Below are 22,068 nucleotides of genomic sequence, written 5' to 3'. Positions count from 1 at the left end.
TCTTAGGAGGACTACTAGAAACTCTCAAAAGCTTCCTCCAATACTACTGATGGAGGCTAACGAAAGACAATGCAGACGGCGGATAAGGAACTCCCAGAGTTACACTAGCAGTTCAGAACACTGTGCGTCAGGGCCACAGTGACAAAGAAGGGAGTGGAACTCCATGCCAGTGCTATTTTCCTGATCAAAGAGTCACCTGCCAGAAGCCCCCATTTGTCCTGCTGTGGGAAGACAAACAGGTATTCTTCCTGTTCAGTTTTAAGTACAGGTCATAGCTCTTGCCATTTACATTGACTACCGCTGTCTCATCTTCTTGTTCAGAACAATGAGGATTCTTACACTATCAAAAGTCATTCTCCAAGTATGGATGTCTTGGAGACAAGAAGATGGAAGTCAAACAAGTTTCCTTGTTTGACAGCCCAAAAAGGCACTATCTATGCACAAGAAAGAAGGAGGCGTAAGCAGGCTTGGGGGAACCCAAAGGTTTGCCGCAGTACAAAATAATATTTAGTTCCCCCACCCACCAAGGGGAAAACTCCAAACACAGCTCAATAAGTTCAGAGCGTGATTGGTGGGCACAGAATACTGACATTTGGGGGGGGAGGGCAAAACTGGAGGTGGGGCTAACAGAGTATCCTGAAAAGGGGCATGGCTGGCTGGCCGGCCTATACCCTGAAGAGCACCCCTTTGTCAGTTCCATCACACATATAATGGACTCTATGCTCTAATAGCACAGAGCTCCCCTTCCCTTTAGAGCCTCGTGTGGCGCAGCGTGCTGGTGGCAGTATTGCAGCTGAAACTCTCCCCACGACCTGAGTTCAATCCCAGCGGAAGCTGGGTCCCAGGTAGCCGGCTCAGGTCGACTCAGCCCTCCATCCTTCCAAGGTCGGTAAAATGAGCACTCAGCTTGCTGGGGGAAAGGTAGTCACGACTGGGGAAGGCAATGGCGAACCACCCCGCTACAGTCTGCCATGAAAACGCCAGCGCAAGCGGCATCCCTCTAGGAGTCAGCAATGACTCGGTGCTTGCACAGGAGGAACCTTTCCTTCCCCCTTCCCTTTAGACCAGGACTGAAGCTAAAAAAAAAAAGCTGAGTTGCTCTTAAGCACTTTTAGCCAGATGCTCAATGAGAAATAGAGCTGCTGTGGCCTTCTAGCACTTCCAGCAATGAGCATACAGAGGCACTAGGGCAGTGAATAAGTACTAGAGCACGTGCTGAAAGGATTTAAGCAATTGTAACAACATTTATCCATCCACTGCCTGGTATGCTTGAAGGTTTTTGCTATTGTGCATTGTGTTGATCACCCCCAAAGTCACTCCATAGGAAGCTTTCTGGCTTTGGGCTTGCTTTAAACATGGATCAGAAACCTATAAAGACTTGGATCATTAGCTTATATGAAAAACAAATGCTATTACGACCATTTGCATTCTATCCCGCCCCAACAGGTCATCTGTCCAGCCACTCAGTCCTTCTATAATCCCCTACAGAGACCATGGAACAGTCAAAAGAAGCCTTTAGTTCTTACCAAATACATGGTTTGCTGAAGGTGGAAGAGTATATCCTGGGCAGTTTGCTTGACTATCTGCACCTTCTCCAGGGAGTGCTGGTAGGCTCGGTGACGGAGCTTGGCCGAGAGGGAACCCAGGCGCACATAGTAACTCTGCTCCTCTCTCTGTTCTTCAAGGGGAGCGACTTCAGAGTCATCAAACGTCACAGAGGCTGCAAGGGCAGCTGGAGAAGAGAACTCGGTCAAAGGAAGCCCCCCGGCTCAGCAACTCAGCGTGGGCCAGTGATTATCACTACTGTTACTAGATACATCCCCTTTACCGAGCAGCTGGGAAGCCTTGGCTAGGAGAACAGAACGTGGAGAAAACTACAGGACGTTCGACTAGCTTTGCAGCTCAGAGGGGCATCAAATAGGTTCTATGACTGACTGGCCAACATAACCAATTCAGCCTTAGTGAGTCAAAAGGTCATGTCCCGGAAAATAGTTTAGACTATGACAGTTTCTACACCTGATCAGCCTAAGTGCAAGCTAAAGCCAACCTGGATCTGCCCCAGTCCTGTATAAAGGGAGGGTAGGTTGGTGTTCAGATTTTAGCCCCTCCACAGAATACTGTGCACAGTCCTGGACACCACACCTAAAAACAAGAGAAGATACTGCAGAGCTGGAGAAAGTGCAGAAAAGGGCAAATAAGAGGGGCTGGAGCATCTCCCCTATGAGGGAAAGTTACAATGGCTGGGATTGTTTAGCTTGGAAAAAAAGGAGGGTTTGGGGAGACATGGTAGAGGTGCACAAAACCGTGCATGGTGTGGAGAATGTAGATAGGAAGACATTTTTCTCCCTTTCTCAAAATACTAGAACCCGGGGTCATCCCATGAAGCTGACTGATAGAGGAGATTCAGGACAGATAAAAGGAAGTACTTCTTCACACAGCGCACAGTTAAGCTATGTGATAAACTTTGCTACCACAAGTAGCAACGGCCACCAATTTGGACGGCTTTACAAGGAGGTTAGATGGCTATATGCTACTGCCAGTATCAGAGGCAGGGTGCCTATGTACACCAGTTGCTGGGGAACATGGGCAGGAGGGTGCTGTTACACTCTTGCCCTACTTGTGGGTTTCCCTTGGGCACCTGGCTGGCCAAGGTGGGAACAGAATGCTGGACGACACGGACCATGGTCTGACCCAGCAGAACTCTTATGTTCTTAGTGCTGATGCACTGTGGTCTTTCCCAATAGTACTTTCCCTTCTGCTCAGTTCCAATAAAACAGATGTGACTGGCAACCCTTTGAGAGCATAAGCAGCAAGAGGGGCCCTTTTGCCTCGCACTTGGGACACTGCCACAAACTTTATAGGCATTTGAAGCAGATCCAGGTTTATGCACACATACCAGCTGCCAATACATGTCATATGCAGCCAAGAGGATGGATTAGCAGCTGACGGGCCTTTTTATCAAGATGAACCAGAAAATGAGCATTGGATTAGATCTTGGGGAAAATATCTATTCCCTTATTTAACTTGGTCATGTCAGAAAGAGTTTAGCCACAGTCTTCCAGCTGAGCTGTTAATGGAGTAACAGAACAGGCTGTATTCTCCCTTGTACTCACCAGCCTAACCGGCCGTGGCAGCAGGCAAGTGAGGAGGGCCTCTGTTGATGATCTCAAAGTGTGGGTAGGCTGACCTTCAAGTAACTTGGGCCCAAACCATTAAAGGCTTATGTTGAAAAGCATCATGTACGTGGACAGTATTATATAGAGATGCAACAGCAAGTTTTTAAAATACAGAGCAGCTTTATACCAAGTCAGACCTTTGATCTGTCTAGCTCAGTACTGTTTAAACCAGGGGCAAGCAATCAGGTGACCCCCAGATGCTTTTGACTACATCTCCCATAATCCCCAATCATTGGCCATGCTGGCTGAGACTTATGGGAGTTGTAGTCCCAATACATCTGGAGGGGACCAGGCTGCCTATTCCTGGTTTACACTGACTGGAAGCAACTCTCCAGGGTTTCAGACAAGTACCTTTCCTAATCCTACCTGGAGATACCTCCTAAAATAAAAATCCAAGATGGTGTTCTAGAAATGTTCAAGAGGAGGTTGGGGGATGTTAACCTGGTGTTGAAGGGGGTATGGCTACCCTTGAAAGACCAGGTCCGCAGCCTGGGGGTCATTTTAGATTCCCAGCTGTCCATGGAGGCTCAGGTGTCAGCTGTGAGCAAGACAGCACTGTACCAACTCTATCTGATACGGCAGCTGCACCCCTACCTTCCCAACCATCTGCTCCCATCAGTATTACGTGCCCTGGTCTCCTCTCATCTAGACTACTGTAATGCGCTCTACGTGGGGTTACCCTTGAAGACGGTTTGGAAGCTGCAGCTGGTACAGAACGCAGTGGCTCACCTGATTTAAGGGCAGCCGCTGGTGTGATCACATCACTCCGGTGCTGAAGAAGTTGCACTGGTTACCAGTTCTTTTCCGGGCCAAATTCAAGGTGTTGGTTTTGACCTAAACCCTATATGGTTCCGGCCCAGCCTATCTCAAGGAGCACCTCCAGCAGCACCAGACAGGCCGCTTAACAAGATCAGCCTCGGATAGCCTTCTCTCTGTCCCATCAGCCAGGACAGTTGGCTGGTGAGGACAAGGGAGACGGCCTTCTCTGTGGTGGCCCCCACTCTGTGGAACTCCCTCCCTAGGGAACTCCACCATGCCCCCTCTTTAATGAGCTTCTGCCACACATTAAAAACATGGTTGTTCAGGCAGGCTTTTGGGGTGGGTTAGGGTATTTTTAGAGATATGTTTTAATGTAAAATTTTGTTTTAAAACTGTTTGTAATTGATGTACATCGCCCAGAGTGGCTGGGTGACCAGCCAGATGGGCGATTAAGAAATTTAATAAATAAAAATAAAAAATAAAAGTTACAGCATACTGCTTAAGATGCCATCCACCTCTAGCTTTAGACCAGCTTTCCTAAACCTGGTGCCCATGTTGGCTGGGGCATGCTTGGAGTTGCAGTCCAACACATCTGGCAGGCAACAGGTTGGGAGAGACTAGTTTAGATGTTCCATCCAACTCATTTCACAATCCTCTTCAACCAGTGCAATGCATGCAGCCTGCTTCAAAATGATACCAAACATTTACAGCTCCAGTAGACCAGATGCAGTCAGCAAGAGGGATAAATATTCTCAGTGTGTACACCCTTAGAGGCCAAGTAAATTCTCATCTGGAGAATCCCGGAGAAGAACTGCAATATACTTACCTAGCTCTGCATCTGTTATTGGGAGGTAGTTGTCTATGAACTCATCTGATTTTTCTATCATGTTGTCAACACCATCAGCCACCATCTGCCCCATACTAGTCTCCATAACAGTGCTCATTCCACTCATCACCGCAGACCTGGCCATCTCCAGGCTCTCCTGGGCAGCCTCTTTGGCCACGTCTACCATACTTGACACGGCATCCTTGGCTCCGGTGACTGTAGTGTAAACAGGTGACAAGGACTCTGTGACGAAGCCTTTGGCATCTGAGACCACCTGGGGGAAAGGTCCAAGGGAAGAAGAAAATGGTGAAAACCCACAAAAGCAAGATCCAGTGGACGGTCCCTCTCAAATCTCAAGTAGATTTGGACAATCACTAGTTCCCAAATGCTCATTTGGATTAGCCCAACCTTCCCTAACCTGGCACCCTCCAGAAGTATTGGACTACTACTCCCATCATGGCCAATAGCTGGATTAGAGTCCTCACTGCAGTAATGTTTGCACCGGGGTGAGCAGAAGGCAGATCTCCAGGTGTGTGGGGCTTCAACTCCCAGGAGCCCCTGCCAGTATGGTCAATAGTCAGGAATGCTGGGAGTTGAAGTCCAAACATCTGGAGATCTACTTTCTGCCCACCTGGGTTTACATAAGGGGAAATATTCACTAGAGTGCTCTTCTAGCAGTTCCCAATGTAATACAGATAGGAGGTTAGGTATCAGCAAGGGAGAGAAATATCCAAGATCAAACAGAAATGCCATAGACACATACAAATCCTCTTAAGTATTACTGATGTTCTTATCCAACTTCTAGTTCTAGCCTAGAAGTGTAACTGTACTAGAAAATACCAGCAATCATGTCCCAAGTCCAAACAGGAAACTGCCTTAGACTAGCGAGATGATTGGTCCATCCAACTTTTGTACAGGCTGACGAGGCCGAAGGAGTCAAGGTTGAGCCATTACCTTTTCCACAGTTTCTTGTAGCTTGTCAAGTCCCTTACAAGCAATGTTGTTGGCTGCAGCAACTGTAAAAAAAATAAATAATTTAAAAAGGAGCAGTTTCTTGCTAGCCATCTTGTTGTGGTCAGCATCGGCATGTATTATACAAAATATATTTGTATTTGGTTTACACAGTTACTTATTGAAAGTCTGACAAAGGGAAATATTTTGTTTCCCTTTGTCAAGACTGTATTTTGTGTCATGTTACTATGACACGAGTAAGCAGAGTTAGCAATACATATTCAGCCATGTGACTTATATGCATGTACGTGACAAGACAGTCTGCCCCATGTGTACAGACAAGGATCCCATGTCACACGGGCAAGGAAGTTATGCACATTCACTCCCCTCCACACATCCAGCTGTATCAAGGTAAGTATTGTATTAACCGGCTTATTCCACGTTAGTTCTTTACTCTAGTTATAACTAGTGTGTACACAGGAAGTGGTCTTATGCAGAGCGAGACCTCTGGTTCATCTAGCTCAGTATTGTCTACACCAGGGGTGGGGAGAAGGTAGATCTCTACATCTATTGGACCACCTCCCAGAAGCCCCTGCCAGCACGGCCAATGGTCAGGAATGCTGGGAACTGCAGTCTAAAACTTCTGGAGGATATCAGGCAGGGGAAGGTTGGTCTACAGCAGGGGTGAGGAACCTCTTTCCGCCCAAGAGCTGAATTCAATTTTGGAAACACTCTTGGGGGCTGCATTCCAATGGCAAGTGGGGCCAAAAACACAAAAAAGGACCAGCTTATTGTAGCTTAGGTACGAAAATGCATTTTAACCTTTTAGAATGGGGAAAAACTGCACGCAAGCCAGGAAACTACCAAATGACTGACTGATGGTTGGGGGAAAAGGGATGGCGACAGGGGAATGGGGAGTGGCCACTTGGCAAACTCCAGAGGGCTGGCATGGGACCCCAGGAGGGCCAGTTTTGGCCCCTGGGCCCAAGGTTCCCCACCCCTGCTCTACACCAATCGGCAGCAGCTCTCTAGGGTTTCAGACGTGGGTCTTTCCCAGTGCTGCCTGGAGATGCAGGGGACTGAACCTGGCACCACCTGCATGCAAAGCAGGGGCTCTGCCACTCTGCTGCAGCCCTTCCCCATAGCAGTTGTTGTACCATTTCAGTTCTGTTGCTTATGGTGCGCACGCTTGTTCCTTTTGTTGTATTTTGCAGAATTTTGTAGTGCTTCAGAAAAAAATTTTTAAAGGCTGGAAGCACTGGCTGAGAAGCCCTAGCAGACAGGCACCCAACATAACACCACCTTTGAGAACTCGTGTCCCCTTCTCTAAAGAGGTAGAAGGAAGGCGCACAGGCAAGACTACAATGCAAATTCTAGCACCATTAGTAGCTTAGATCAGCCTTCTCCAGCCTGGTGCCCCCCAGATGTGTTGGACAACAATACCCAGAATCTCCTACCTGGCTGGGGATTATGGGCATTGTAGTTCACATCTGGAGAATGCCTGCTTGGGAAAGCCTGGTCTACCTCATGGTCTCTATGCTCAAACACTACAATTCAATCCTAAATGAGATGTTTTGTGCACCAGCCTCAGCAACGCAGGCCCCTGAGTTGCTGAGAGCCAGTGTGGTGCAGTGGTTAGAGTGTTGGACTGGGACTGGAGAGATCTGGGTTCTAGTCCCTGCTCAGCCATGGAAGCTCACTGGGTGACTTTGGGCCAGTCACAGACTCTCAGCCCGACCCACCTCACAGGGTTGCTGTTGTGAGGAAAAAATGGAGGTGAAGGAGGACTATGTACGCCACCTTGGGTTCCTTAAGGAGGAAAAAAAGGCGGGATATAAATGTAATTAATTAATTAATTTGCAGCCAAGATGCAAGACGCTCGGATAAAACGCTGGCTGGGCCGTCCATCTGTCCCCTGCCTCTCATGTTTCAGGTGGGCCACCTACCTTTATTTTTAAGCACGACATTGCTCCAGGGATTTGGTTCAGGGTGGTAAGGAGAGAAGATGTCTTGGTAACATCCCTTGGAGGGGAAGCCATTTGGTGCCCTGTGAAGCTGACTCCTGCTGCAAGCCTGCAGAACTGCATCCCTCCCTCCGCTGAGAATTCAACCCCAAAGAGGCAGGGTTGCATCCATATTGGCCTAACTTATGTCTCACTCATTTCAATGGGTTACTCTAAGTAAGATTAATATTGGATACAGCCCAACATGTTTGGATGTAATGAAGTTGTAACCCCCATCCAACTAAGCCCCACAGGACTGACACAGGCAGAAACTGCCCAGGCACTTCCAGAGGAGCCCCACTGCCCCAGAACGGAAGCATCCACCTCCGTCCTAGCTTTAGTTTGGGAAAAAAAACAACACTGGAGGAATCAACCCTGAATTCCTAGGGCTTGAATGGCTGGAATTAAGGCTCCTTTAACTTCGGAGCCAGTCTTTCCCAACCCATGGCTCCCCAGATGCTGCTCGACTACCATAATCCCCAACCATTTGCCATGCTAGTTGGGGATGGTGGGAGCTGTAGTCCATCATTTGGAGAGCCACAGGTTGGGAAAAGCCGATCCAAGCCAGAAGGACAAGCGTAGGAAGGAGCAAGAGCTTAGACCCACACCTAGGGATGTGGGTTATGTACTTACTTTGCCATATTGACTTACTTTGAGGTTCAAATTTATCCAGTAGAGGCTGTGCCCCATTTGCTGCTGAAGTAGCAATAGTCTTCACTCCTACCTCTGCCATATCACAGACTGCTTGGAGAGCTGGATGGGACTCCTTAGCAGATGTATAAGTAGCAGAAACCATCTCGTATGTAGAGCTGACCAAGGGCAGCTCAGCTACCCGTTTCATGACACACTAGGAAGAGATACCATATTGAATTACCATCTTGTTGGCTCCTAAAGGAGGTTCTAGACTGGTACCTTCCTAGGTTCCAGTCAGGGAGCATTGTCAGTAAAACTGGAGTTCATCAGTGAAGGTGGGGCTCACACCTGTACTTAGAGCTACGTCTAGCTGGGTGTGTGTGTGTGTGTGAACTCTAGTTTGGTACTATAATTTCCTCCAATCAACAGTGTTTTGATTATAAGCATTTACCATCATCTGCCCTGTGGGAAAAATTCCAGGAGAGAGAGAGGATCTCAGGGCCTGACACAGCTGGACTCCCCACCTCCATCAATTACCCCCAGAGATAGATCCTATTTTTTTAGGATACAATCCCTCTGAACTCAGAGGTGGCCAACTATCCATTGCAGGGCAGGTGGAGCACAGAGGGATTGTCTCCTCCACGCTCTGCATTTGCAGCTAGACAGATGTTTTTGGGTGTCTAACCAGGGCTCCATGGAGCAAGGGGTGGGAGGCTGGACAGGGCATAGGAAGCATTGGAACAGTGCTTCTGTGGTCCCCTCCCCACCCCCAGTAACACCCCCTTTTCAGCTGCTCCACACTGTTCTCCTGAGCTTGGAGCCAGGGACAAACTGCACCTCCTACAAGGTGGCAGGGAGTTGGATTTCTGAGAAGCAACTTTGGTGCCCTGGCTCCGAGCTCAGTTCCCAGAAACCAAAAAATCCCATGGCTGTCTAGACACTATCTAGCAGCCACAGGATTATGCCCTTAATTGGTTAATATTGTTTACTGTGATTATTATTTTTTATGTTTTTGAAAGTTGGTTTGGTGGGATTTGGATCCTGAAAAGCAGCAAATACATAATTGTAATGCAATACATAAGTAGTTAACAGCATAAGGCTTCCAGCATGGCATACGTTTTGGAACACTGGCCATGCAAACCGAACACCTATCCAATTCTTTGGGCTGGGTTCTCAAGAGCCCCCACAACTCAGAACAGAGTTATGGGCAGCACACACAAATCTTCCATCTTAAAGGTGTAGGAGCTCCTCTCTGGCCACATTTGAAGCCCAACTGCCTGCAGCAACTGAGGAGTAGGGACGGAAAGGGCAGGTGATTCATAATTGCATCTCCACCCTCTTGCATGTAGTTTGGCCTAGAGACCCTGCCACGGTGTTCCATCTGTTCTTCCACTCTCAGCTTAAGCTGTGCATCACTGACCACCTACCCAATTCTCCTGTTCTGTGCTTTCAGGGCTTGCAGCCATTGTCTCCTCTTCAGTAGAGGACATCATAACTAGGAGAAAGAGGAGCTGCTACTGCAGAAAGTCAAGAGCAGTGTCAGACAACTTTAGCACATCGAGGTATATTACTTACTTATGCATGTGCACCCCCCCACCTCAAAGCTGCCACAAAAGATTATGCAAGAATAACTTTGCTAGTCTTGAAAGTAACACAAGAATTTGCTGTTTTTGCCGCAACGGACTAACACAGCTGAGCCTCTGGAAATTAAAAAAAGAAGATCAAATGAACAGCCCAAGGAAGCCATCTTAAAAAAAACAAACAGCGACCACCATTACTTTAAAGGAGATGTGGCCAACGCCCTCTAGAAGGGATCCTTCAGGCCCCTGGCAGGGAATGTCTGTCCCTCCCCCAGCAGCCTCATGCTAGGTGGGGGTTGGCCAACTTCGGCTGGGGGGGGGGGAAGCAGCCCCTGAGAGATCACCCCCCGCCCCCAGGGAAAGCAACCCTGAAGATAAAACACAGGCTCAAAGAACAGCTCCTTCCTCCCCCCACCCCAGTATCCTCAAAGGGGCCTGGGGCTGCCCCAGGGGCCAGAGACAAGACTTCCCTAAAGAGCACTTTCAGAAGCCTCAGCCGTCCATTGTGTTGGAAGCCGAACAGCCCCCTCCCCCAATGTAAAGCAGACCGATATGATCTCCTGGCTGCAGATAGGAGCCGAGGCAGAGAGAGGTTTGCTCAGGCCTGCCTGGTGAGTTCCAGGCCCAGAGGAAGCGTCCTTGGAAGAATGGCTTCCCAACTCCTAGCTCCCTTGCAGCCAGCATTGACTAGAGACGGAACTTTTGTGTAGACCGCAGTATTAGAAACTAGCTAGAGAGGGCTTCCTACTCCCACTTAACATTCATGTCACGCATCTTTTTAAGACCAAGTCCTTAGAAGAAAGCTCATCTCTGTGAGGAAGGTCCTACTGAAAGTAATATTAAGACCAAGATTTGCATGATGTTTTTAGCGACACCTTATCACAGTACAGTTAGAACTGAGGCCCTGCTGGACAGGAGCTTGGGTCCCCCTTACTCAGCAGCCTTCTTCCAGCAATGGCCAGCCAAATGCCTCCAGCAAGCCCACAAGAACAGCCCTCTCCCCTACTTCTCCTCAGTGTCAGGTATTCAGAGGTATACTACCCCGGAACAGGGAGGCTCCATTTCAGCTTGCATGGCTGTCAGACCTACCCTCCGTAAAAGCAAAGCAGCTTCGGACAAGAACTCTCGGAGCCTAAAATGAAGTTCATTTGAAAGGGTACTAAATAAAATGGAGCCATGCACACCACTACACACGCTCCACACCAAACAAAGTATCAAATTTTAAGAGTCACCTACAGCTGAGCGCCTACTCACCACGCCCCACTGACCAACGACACGTGCAGCACAAAGCCCAGCCCGCTCACTGTGGTCTTATATACCAGTGATGATGTCATGAAGAGGCAGGCCAGCCTTGATGGACTGTTCAGAAGAGCAATCGGACACATTCTACCGTGCTCAAGGGGAGAGAAGTGGGCGTGTCAAGGGCTGCTCTGGGAAAAGGATATGCCTACAGAACAACAACAACAGCAGTCCTATGCCTCTTTTCCTGGGAGTAAGGCCCACTGATCTCAGAGGGGCTTACTTCCGAGCAAGCATTTATAGGATCACGCTGTGGATGGAGACATTTGTGGCTGGTAGTTTTCTCGGCTTGCCTGCGCTCTCCGTGTCTTCCCGGGTTGCCCTGTTAAAGGTGTGGAGGTGCCAACCGCGTTTGCAGAATGGATCGTGCCAGCGTGTGACCGTGGACATCCCACTGGTGGCTGTGCCCTTGAAACGTGCTCAGCGCCTGCTTGATCTGGAGCCAGGGCCTGCCTGGGCTCTCCTCGTCATCAGTCATCATTGGTGCGGTTTATTTATGCAGTCACATCGCTGGACATGGCACTTTGCCGAATAATATCAGCCAACAGACAGTCGCCCTGCCCCGCCCTGCCCCTGGGAGCTTGCAATCTAAGTCAGCCTTCCTCCAACGCAGCACCTTCCAGAAGCGCTGGACTGCAACTCCCATCATCCCTCGACAGCCTGCTGGCTGGGAATGATGGGGTTTGTAGTCCATCGCCTCTGGAGGTTGCCAGGTTTGGGAAAACTGATCTAAATGTTGCCGGGGGGGGGGCATTATGATGCTGGAGGCAGAAAATCCAAATGATGCCCCCCCCCCCCCTTACAGGACAAATATGACATAAATTAAACAGTTACCCTGCCCTGTAATGTTGGCTCCCTGTAATGCTGGGAGACTTTTATGGATAGAGCCTAAATGTTTGAGGTGCTTTATAAATAATCAATATTATTATGTCATTGTCTCAAATGTGTTCCCTATGGTGGCTGACACTCAGCCCAGTGATTGGCCAGCCCTGCCTGCCGCTTGTTCTCTAATGGAGTTTCTGTGAGGAGGAGTGCTTCACCGGGGAGAGTTTTGGCCATCATAGGGTAGCCATGGGGCTCCTGTGCCTTTAATAGCCACCTGGCAGGCCAATATTCACTAGATGAAGCATTCCTTGTTCTTGCATGGATATGCTGCATCTGTTGAATTTCCACCTTTCATGAAGCTGCTAAAGGCTCAGAGTTTCCACAACAAAATGGTGACAATTCTGAGCCCACAGCACCCATGGGAGAAGGTACTGATGCCCTGTTCTGTAGCTACCTGTGTTTTCCATTTTACCCCAGTGTAGGGTGGCCAGATGCAAATAAGGACTCCTGCACTTTTAACAGTTGGGCAGGAAAGGGAATTTCAGCAGGTGTAGAACTCCAGGAGAGGGGATTTCACTTTGTGCGACAAGCTACACCTGCCGAAATTCCTTCTTCTGCACAACTATTAAAGGTGTCCTCTTTTACATGTGGCCACCCTAGCAGGAGTTGACTTGGGAATCTTTATCACCTTGCTTGGCAGTGGCAGTAATTTGTTGCTATGATGATCTGCTAAATGGGGAAGAGTGGATATTACAAAGTGGAAGGGGTTTTTTCTTTCTCTCCCATCTATTTCTCTCACTGTCATTTGCTTACTAGTCCACACTCAACTTTGTTTTTGCAACTCTGTCTTAGGCACAGTGTTGAGTTTCCTAGTGGGTGTTTTGCATCCAGATACATAAAGGAGACCATTTATGAGGATGCTGCAGGTTTGTGTTTATGTTAGGTGCTTCTTCTTGTGCTTGGTGTTTTGTGGCTTAGCTTTTGTACGTTGTTCTTAGTTTCCCCTTCTGTCCTTTAATGCTCCTGTGTACTTTTTTGTGTGAGTTGTTTTACACATGAGTATTTTCCTTTGTGAAACTGTGCAAATATCTAATACCTGTACTACTATTTAAAATTTATTTTACTAAATTGCTATGGCTGCTTAGTAACATATGTTCTCTGTGCTTCTTATTAAAAGAATAAGAGAGGAATCCTGGGGGGAGGGGGTACACAAGGACAGGGAGTGCTGGCAGGGGTCATTTTACCTGGTGGATTTTTCAGCTGGTAGATTTTTTAAAACCCTCCCCTCCCCTCCCCTCCCCTCCCCTCCCCATCCCATGAAATCAATGGGGAGAAATTGGCTGGAGTATCTCTAGGCTGATATAGCTGAGGGGTCCAATCCTGGGGCCCATTGGGGGAATGCAGTGGCTTTGGAAGCAGGAAATCTCAGGCAGCCTCTGCCCTGCCCTTCTCCCAGAATGCTTCATTTTGAAGCCTACCCACAGTAGATGCTCCTGGCATCGGACATTATCCTAACTCCAGCCAGACAGTGGATCCGGGGGTTATGTTTGCCCTGCTAAATACTATATGAAAACATAATATCAAAACAGTGGAAAGCAGCATTAAAATGTTTCTGGCCAGTGTAGGAAGAAATAAAACAATGGTTAATGCAGATACAGAACAAAACACAACTAGAGAAGCCCAGATTGTATAAGCATTAAGTTTAAAAGGCCTGGGTGAATAAAAAGGTTTTCATCTGGTGTGGAAAAGACCATAAAGATGGCACTGGGCACGTCTTTCTGGGAGGCTACGAGGGTGTATTTTGGGGACTGTGTTCTTTATATTATTCTATAGTCTGTAGTTTTCTAGGTGGCTGGAAGAAAATACCTCAATGAAAATCTCATCAATGCAATGGGGGTGGTGAGGAGGAGGAGCAGCAGATGCCACCGCTCGCTCGCTCGCTGGCTCTCTGCCTGTCCAGCAAGCAAGCAGTGGCAGTGATGAGAGAGCGGATGAGGAGCAAGAGCAGCTGGTGAGAAGGCGGGCTCGCTCCGGGAGGGGCCCCACTGAGTGTGCCTTGCGCAAGGGCCCTCAGGAACCTGGAGCTGACGCTGGCTGTGTTTCCTAAACTGGGACACGCTCCCTAGAGGGGTCTGCCTGTCCAGCCCACTGCTTGCATTTTGACAAACAGCAAAAACACGGCTTTCCAAGAAGGCGTTTGGCCTGGGGTAACGAACTGCTGTTTTTACAGATCTGTTTGGCTGGTGTGTCTGATGATGGCTGTCTTGCTCTTACAGTTTAAATGGCTTTAGGTATGATTGTTTTATTAAATTAGGTGTCCCCGATTGGGACAGTGGGCACATTTGGAATTTTGAGTGTCATGAGTGCTTTCACAAAATGGCTGCCATTGTGGGTCTGGCCAGTCCCAAATGCTAATTTCCCAGAAGGCAAACAGGTGAGATGAAAAAGAAAAGTAACTTCACCAAGTGAATCCAGCAACAGACCATGGGTTACCAGTCCTAAACAACCCAGCACTATGGGTTCATACGTCATGCTCCACAACCTATGAAGGAGCCAGTCATGGGTTGTGCAGTAAAAGGAGAAGAGGCAGGTGTGCTGCAGGTGTGGGCCTATTGGGTTTTAAACTGAAGGATTGTCTTCTGTGCAAACAGGGCCAGGGTCTTGCGGCACCTTAAAGACTTACACATTTATTCTGGCATGAGCTTCTGTGGAGTAGAGCCCACTTCATCAGATGTGTGAAGTGTGAAGTTGAGTTACAAATGTATATACACCCACACATGGATGTGGGGAGAGGAAAGCATTGTATCAAGTGAGGCCAGAGGGAAGTATAGATAGTGATTATTACCTTACGAGCAGTGGCCATTCACAAAACAGCTGTTGGGTGAGCATACAGACATCACTCAGCTGATTAACACATGTAGTGTGATTTTCAAAAAAAGTCTTTGTTCAAGCAGCAGGAGAGGGAGGTGATGAATCTTGGTTCAGCTGTTTCCCATTGAAATCTTTATTTGACGTTCCTTTGTTCAAGAATGGCCACTTTAATGTCAGTGATCCAGTGTCCTGGGGAGCTGCAATGTCATCTCTCCCCCCCCCCCCCGCTTTTGAATAGTGCTGTTTCTGCAGTCAGATTTGTCTCTGTTCTGTTGCACAGAGACTGGCCTGACCTGTTTGTCCTGGGCAGAATGCAGGGCATTGCTGGCAAAGGATGGCGCACGTTAGACAGGGAGCTGTGCAGGTGGATATGCGCCCCTGATGTTGTGGGTGGCATCCTTGGGTCTTGCAGTAGTGTCACCAGAGTAGGCATGGGGGCAGAGCAGGCTTCTGGGTTAGCCACAGGGCCTGGCGCCTGTGCCCGTATGGCCGTCACGCACGGTCTGGTGCTAGTGAGCAGCTGTCCTCAGCTGGGCAGCTCTCCATATGCACGCACAAGCCCAGTCCCCAAGGCCTGAGAGAGGGAAGCATAATTGCTCAGGATGGGCTGGAGATCACGGATGCATTGGAGTGGTTTAGCTGGCAACCAGAGGTGCCAACAAGTGGTGTCCTGTTGTTTCTCTTGTGTCTGTATTGGGTAGTACCACTCTTGCTCTGTTGATCTTTTTCTACCTACTTCATCGAGTGGGTATTGTAGTTTGAGAAATGCCAGATGTAAATCCTTACGTGTTTCTGTCTGATGAGTCTGAACAGATACGGTTGTATCATAGGGCTTAGTAGTAGACAATGGATTTTGTGGTGTGTTCTGGGTGGAAGCAAGAAGCATATAAGTATGTTTAATGGTCAGCAGGTTTCAGATACCCTGTGCCTAGGCCATTCCATCCAACAGGTTCACTTTATGGACACTACCGTGCCGCTACATAACAGACATACAAGTGCCACCCTATATCAGAAATCTATTGATAGTTACACATACCTACTTGGTAACAGAATGCATTCCAGCATTAACAATAATTAAATTGTTGATTGAAATGGTTTTTCTGCTGCATGTCCCACCCTAAACTTAACCCTTGTTTTTTTTCGGGGGGGGGGGGCTATTTTATGTGTGTGTGCTTGTTATAAAATTGTTTTAGGACAAAATGCACTAGGAAGTTCTCCTTCACAATCCCCTCAAAATGAAGGGCACCTCTACAAGAATACAGAGTTCAATGGGGTTTGCACAGGATAACTTCTCAGTGAATTGTGCCCCCAACATTTAGTTGTTTCTCTGTGTACTAGAGTAGTGATTATGATGTCCATTGTTTGTAGAGTGAGGTTGTCTATTGCTGAGTGGAGATTTGAACCCAGATCTCAGTTTTTGGTAGACAATTTGGTTTACCCCTCCCCTCCCATTACAGGAATGTTAAAAATACATTTTCAGTTGTCCATTTCTGATGAGGTGCTTCACTCCAGTGCTGTAGGCATAAATGTATGTTCTTTAGCAGTGTTCTTGGTTTTTCTGCCCTATTGGAGCCCCATCTGCTTATTTGAATTAAATGACATTTCATTAGTGTTTACATAAACTTTCCTCCTGGGTGTGCTGTGCTTTTGTTCTGCTCTACTAAAAAGAAAGTTGTTCTGCTGATTGTGGGACCACACAGTAGCAGCTTTGGAGTGTAGTCAAGTCCAATGCCAAGTTCTGCGACATATCATCATGATGTAAAACCACTTTCTTCACCTGATGTAGCCTGAGGTGGGGATGGGTTGTACTTGTGGGTGAACCATAATGTCATTAAGGATGCATTTCAGCAAGCATGACAATGAGAATGGCTGGCACACCACAACTAGAAAGTTGCCACAAGATCACTAGGAAGATGTTGGGAGGAAATCCTTGACAAAGGCACCAGCATTAGCAGCCTCGAGCTGCAAAAATTTCTATTCAACTGGCTTGCCTCCACCCTTCCCATACCACTAACAGCAGCCTTTTGTCAGGAAACTATTTGGCTTTCTTGATTACTGTGAATAAGAAGGATCAACTGTCAAGGTATTAAACAAAAGGCCTCAACATCTCTTGAATAGTTGTGGATGATCTCCCCCGTGGGTAATCTACCTGCAAGGGGTGGGGTTTGAGATTGGTGCTCTGCAGGGGGTGGGGAAAGGGTGGAGTTGTAAGGTTGAAGAACATAAGAAGAGGCCTGCTGGATCAGACCAAGGGTCCATCTAGTCCAGCATTGTTTACACAGTGGTCAATCAGCTACCTATGGGAAACCCACAAGCATGACATGAATGCAACAGCACCCTCCTGCCCATGTTCCCCAGCAACTGGGGTAGACAGGCATACTGCCTCTGAAACTGGAGGTAGCATAGAGCCATTGGGATTAGCAGACATGGATAGCCTTTTCAGCTCTTTCTGGTATGAATCCAGGGAAAGTGAGACATAACCCTTGAGTAGGCAAAAGGTGAAGCATACTTGTCTTGCTGTCTGTCGCTTCTTGGGTCCGATGTGGGGTTTGAATTGTCTACTTCCACTGCTCTTCGTTTGTACATTTGTAAATAAAACAAATATCAAAATGTCTCCAGTGTCCTCTCTCGTCCAAAGGAAATACTGCTGTAGTAGCACCGCTTTTGGAATATTTATTTTCTCATTTTATATCCTGCCTTTTCATCTAAGGAGCCCAAGGTGGCATACATGATCCTCCTCTCCATTTTATGCTCACAACAGCCTTGTGGGGTAGGTTAGGCTGAGAGACAGTGACTGTCCTAAAGTCACCCAGTGGTCTTCATGGCTGAGTGGGGATTTGAATCCTGCTCTCCCTAGTCCAATGCTCTAACCGCTATACCACACTGGCTTTCAGTGCGTGGAACATGTAATACACCCAGCTTTTAGTAATCTCTGTATGATGACCCAGCTTCAGGGAAGCTTGGGACAAGTTTAGCTCATAAAAGGACTGGCCACCTGCAGGCTTGTGGGATGTATTTTGTTTTTTACTAGAAGTTTGAGATTCACCAGCTGGAAGCCTGGTACAAGAGATGTGCGCTTAGAATTAAAGAATTCTGAACCCAGGAATTTGTTTTGAGTACCAGAACTGAACAGAGCACAGAGCACTTTTGCACAAAAATACACTCCTGGTTACCCCTACATTTAATTTCAGCAGTATCATTTGCTGCTGCTTGTTGTTGTTGTTGTTGTTCAGTCGTGTCCGACTCTTCGTGACCCCATGGACCATAGCACGCCAGGCCTTCCTGTCCTGCGCTCTCTCCCGGAGCGTGCTCAAGTTCATATTCATTGCATCCGTGATGCTATCTAGCCATCTCATCCTCTGCCGTCCCCTTCTCCTTTTGCCTTCAGTCTTTCCCAGCATCAGGGTCTTTTCCAGGGAGTTTTCTCTTCGCATTAGGTGGCCAAAATATTGGAGCTTCAGCTTCATTATCTGTCCTTCCAATGAGCACTCAGGGTTGATTTCCTTTAGGATGGACTGATTTGACCTCCTTGCAGTCCAGGGGACTCGTAAGAGTCTTCTCCAGCACCACAGTTCGAAAGCATCAATTCTTCAGCGCTCAGCCTTCCTTATAGTCCAGCTCTCACAGCCATACATTACTACTGGGAAAACCATAGCTTTGATTAGACGGACCTTTGTCGGCAAGGTGATGTCTCTGCTTCTTACTATGCTGTCTAGGTTGGCCATAGCTTTCCTCCCAAGGAGCAAGCGTCTTTTAATTTCATGGCTACAGTCACCGTCTGCGGTGATCTTGGAGCCCAAGAAAGTAAAATCTGTCACTGCTTCCATTTCTTCCCCTTCTATATGCCAGGAAGTGATGGGGCCAGATGCCATGATCTTCATTTTTTTAATGTTGAGTTTCAAACCAGCTTTTGCACTCTACACTTTCACCCTCAACAAGAGGCTCTTGAGATCCTCTTCACTTTCTGCCATTAGGGTGGAATCGTCTGCATATCGGAGGTTGTTGATAATTCTCCCAGCAATCTTAATTCCGACCTCTGATTCATCCAACCCGGCATTTCTCATGATGTACTCTGCATATAAGTTAAATAAGCAGGGTGACAATATGCAGCCTTGTCTTACTCCTTTCCCAATTTTGAACCAATCGGTTGTTCCATGTCTGGTTCTTACTGTTGCTTCTTGACCCTCGTACAGGTTTCTCAGGAGACAGGTAAGGTGGTCTGGTACTCCCATCACTTTAAGAATTTGCCACAGTTTGTTGTGATCCACACAATCAAAGGCTTTAGCGTAGTCAATGAAGCAGAAATAGACGTTTTTCTGGAATTCTCTTGCTTTCTCCATGATGCAGCGAATGTTGGCAATTTGATCTCTAGTTCCTCTGCCTCTTCGAAACCCAGCTTGTACTTCCGGTAGTTCTCGGTTCGCATACTGCTGAAGCGTAGCTTGTAGGATTTTGAGCATCACCTTGCTGGCATGTGAAATGAGCGCAATGGTGCGGTAGTTTGAACACTCTTTGGCGTTGCCCTTCTTTGGAATTGGAATGTAAACTGACCTTTTCCACTCTTGTGGCCACTGTTGAGTGTTCCAGATTTGTTGGCATATTGAATGCAGCACTTTAACAGCATCATCTTTTAGGATTTTAAATAGCTCGGCTGGAATACTGTCATCTCCGCTAGCTTTGTTGTTACTAATACTTCCTAAGGCCCACTTGACTTCACTCTCTAGGATGTCCGGCTCAAGTTCAGTGACCGCACTATCATGGCTATCAGGGACCTTCAGATCTTTCCTGTATAGTTCTTCTGTGTATTCTTGCCACCTCTTCTTAATCTCATCTGCTTCTGTTAGGTCCCTGCCTTCTTTGTCCTTTATCATGCCCGTCTTTGCACAAAACGTTCCCTTGAGATCTCCAATTTTCTTGAAGAGATCTCTAGTCTTTCCCATTCTGTTGTTTTCCTCGATTTCTTTGCATTGTTCATTTAAGAAGGCCTTCTTGTCTCTCCTTGCTATTCTCTGGAACTCTGCATTCAGTTGGGTATATCTTCCCCTTTCTCCCTTGCTTTTCGCTTCCCTTCTTTCCTCAACTACTTGTAAAGCCTCCTCAGACAGCCACTTTGCTTTCTTGCATTTCTTTTTCTTTGGGATGGATTTCGTTGCTGCCTCCTGAACAATGTTACGGACCTCCGTCCATAGTTCCTCAGGCACTCTGTCTATCAGGTCTAATCCCTGAAATCTATTCCTCACCTCCACTGTATATTCATCAGGGATATGATTTAGGTCATACCTGAAAGGTTTAGTGGTTTTCCCGACGTTCTTCAATTTAAGCCGAAATTTTGTAAGAAGCAGCTCATGATCTGAGCCACAGTCAGCTCCAGGTCTTGTTTTTACTGACTGTATGGAGCTTCTCCATCTTTGGCTGCAAAGGACATCATCAATCTGATTTCGATATTGACCATCTGGTGACGTCCATGTGTAGAGTCGCCTCTTGTGCTGTTGGAAAAGAGTGTTTGCTATGATCAGCATGTTCTCTTGGCAAAACTCTATTAGCTTTTGTCCTGCTTCATTTTGTACACCAAGGCCATGCCTGCCTGTTATCCCAGTGATTTCTTGACTTCCTACTTTAGCATTCCAATTCCCTATGATGAAGAGGACATCTTTTTTTGGTGTTAGTTCTAGAAGGTGTTGTAGGTCTTCATAGAACTGATCAACCTCAGCTTCTTCGGCATCAGTGGTTGGGGCATAGACTTGAATTACTGTGATGTTGAATGGTTTGCCTTGGATTCGTACTGAGATCATTCTATCATTTTTAAGATTGTACCCCAGTACTGCTTTTCCCACCCTTTTGTTGACTATGAGTGCTACTCCATTTCTTCTAAGGGATTCTTGCCCACAATAGTAGATATGATGGTCACCTGAATTAAATTCGTCCATGCCTGTCCATTTTAGTTCGCTGATTCCCAAGATGTCGATGTTCAATCTTGCCATCTCATGTTTGACCACCTCCAGCTTACCTCGATTCATTGATCTGACATTCCAGGTTCCTAAGCAATATTGTTCTTTACAGCATTGGATTTTCTTTTCACCACCAGACACATCCACAGCTGAGTGTCCTTTCGGGTTTGGCCCAGCCGCTTCACTCTTTCTGGCACTACTTGGAAATACCCTCTGCTCTTCCCCAGTAGCATATTGGACACCTTCCGACCTGAGGGGCTCATCTTCCGGCGTCATCTCTTTTGGCCTTGTGATACGTTCCATGGGGTTTTCTTGGCAAGAATACTGGAGTGGGTTGCCATTTCCTTCTCCAGTGGACCACATTTTGTCAGAACTCTCTGCCATGACCTGTCCGTCTTGGGTGGCCCTGCACGGCATAGCTTATGGCTTCACTGAGTTACGCAAGCCCCTTTGCCACAACAAGGCAGTGATCCATGAAGGGGTTGCTGCTGCTATTGTTAATCAACTGGGAGTCAGAAATCCTTGCTGGTCTAGGGCAGATCGCCCAGAGATCTGCCCAGCCCTGGCTTACCAGCTTACACCTTTGCTGTGCTGTCACTTGCATCTCTGCATGAGGCAGTCAGAAGGCATGCTCAGGGAAGTGAATCATGCAGAAATATGCAAGGGGCTGTTGCTTGGGTAGTCCTTAAATTTACATTTTCTTGAGCAGCACCACACATTCCACAGCAACCACATAGCATGGGGATGTCACACAAGAGCATATACTAGTATACAGTATGTATGTGGGGACAGCTCTACATATTACGTTGTTGCAGACAACATGGGTGTCAAGCCTGTTTCCTGTAGCACACACAATGTTAGCGTATCCATATATGATAGCTTCACATCTTTAAACATCATTAGTGTTTGGGTTATGTGTTAGCTGTGGGAAACCCTGTGTAACCCCGGTGTTACGTACAACACATTGTAATATGTTGAGCTGCCCTTTAAGTATTTATTTCAAGATCTTCTACTCCAAAAGGAGCACAGTGTGGCTTATAATATTAATGAGACAGGAGGATTTTATTCTTGAGAGTTACTCCTGCGTATCGTTTGATAAAAATCAAGATGCCAATCAATAACTGCACCGTGAAATCTCAAACAGAGGAGGGCTGGCAGCCCGCGGACACCGCCCGCCCCCCCGGGAGGTGGAACCGA

At 47.4% G+C, this 22,068-nt stretch overlaps 1 protein-coding gene across 5 annotated transcripts in view; it reads right to left on the bottom strand.

The window, feature by feature from the left end:
* LOC146352819 (perilipin-3-like) overlaps positions 1-11,214 on the bottom strand; it is a 33,409-nt gene extending 22,195 nt beyond the window's left edge. For 2 of the 5 annotated variants that reach the window (XM_084834942.1, XM_084834937.1), the window contains exons 1-6: positions 11,183-11,214; positions 9,776-9,865; positions 8,367-8,562; positions 5,716-5,777; positions 4,762-5,035; positions 1,527-1,732 (exon numbers count right to left, since the gene is read on the bottom strand). In XM_084834942.1, the coding sequence (XP_084691068.1) occupies positions 1,527-1,732; positions 4,762-5,035; positions 5,716-5,777; positions 8,367-8,562; positions 9,776-9,841 (804 nt within the window). In that variant the 5' untranslated portion in view covers positions 9,842-9,865; positions 11,183-11,214. Of the gene's footprint in view, positions 1-1,526; positions 1,733-4,761; positions 5,036-5,715; positions 5,778-8,366; positions 8,563-9,775; positions 9,866-11,164 lie in introns of all 5 variants that reach the window. The other 3 variants (XM_084834939.1, XM_084834940.1, XM_084834938.1) reach the window with 3 other exon arrangements.
* Positions 11,215-22,068: the final 10,854 nt, after the last annotated feature.

The sequence above is a fragment of the Heloderma suspectum genome, chromosome 2 (genome assembly GCF_057233095.1).
Source record: "Heloderma suspectum isolate Gila_16-S chromosome 2, 16-S_ref, whole genome shotgun sequence".
Lineage (NCBI taxonomy): Eukaryota > Metazoa > Chordata > Lepidosauria > Squamata > Helodermatidae > Heloderma > Heloderma suspectum.
The sequence above is the reverse complement of the archived record's forward strand: the minus strand, read 5'-3'. Positions and strand labels throughout refer to the sequence as shown.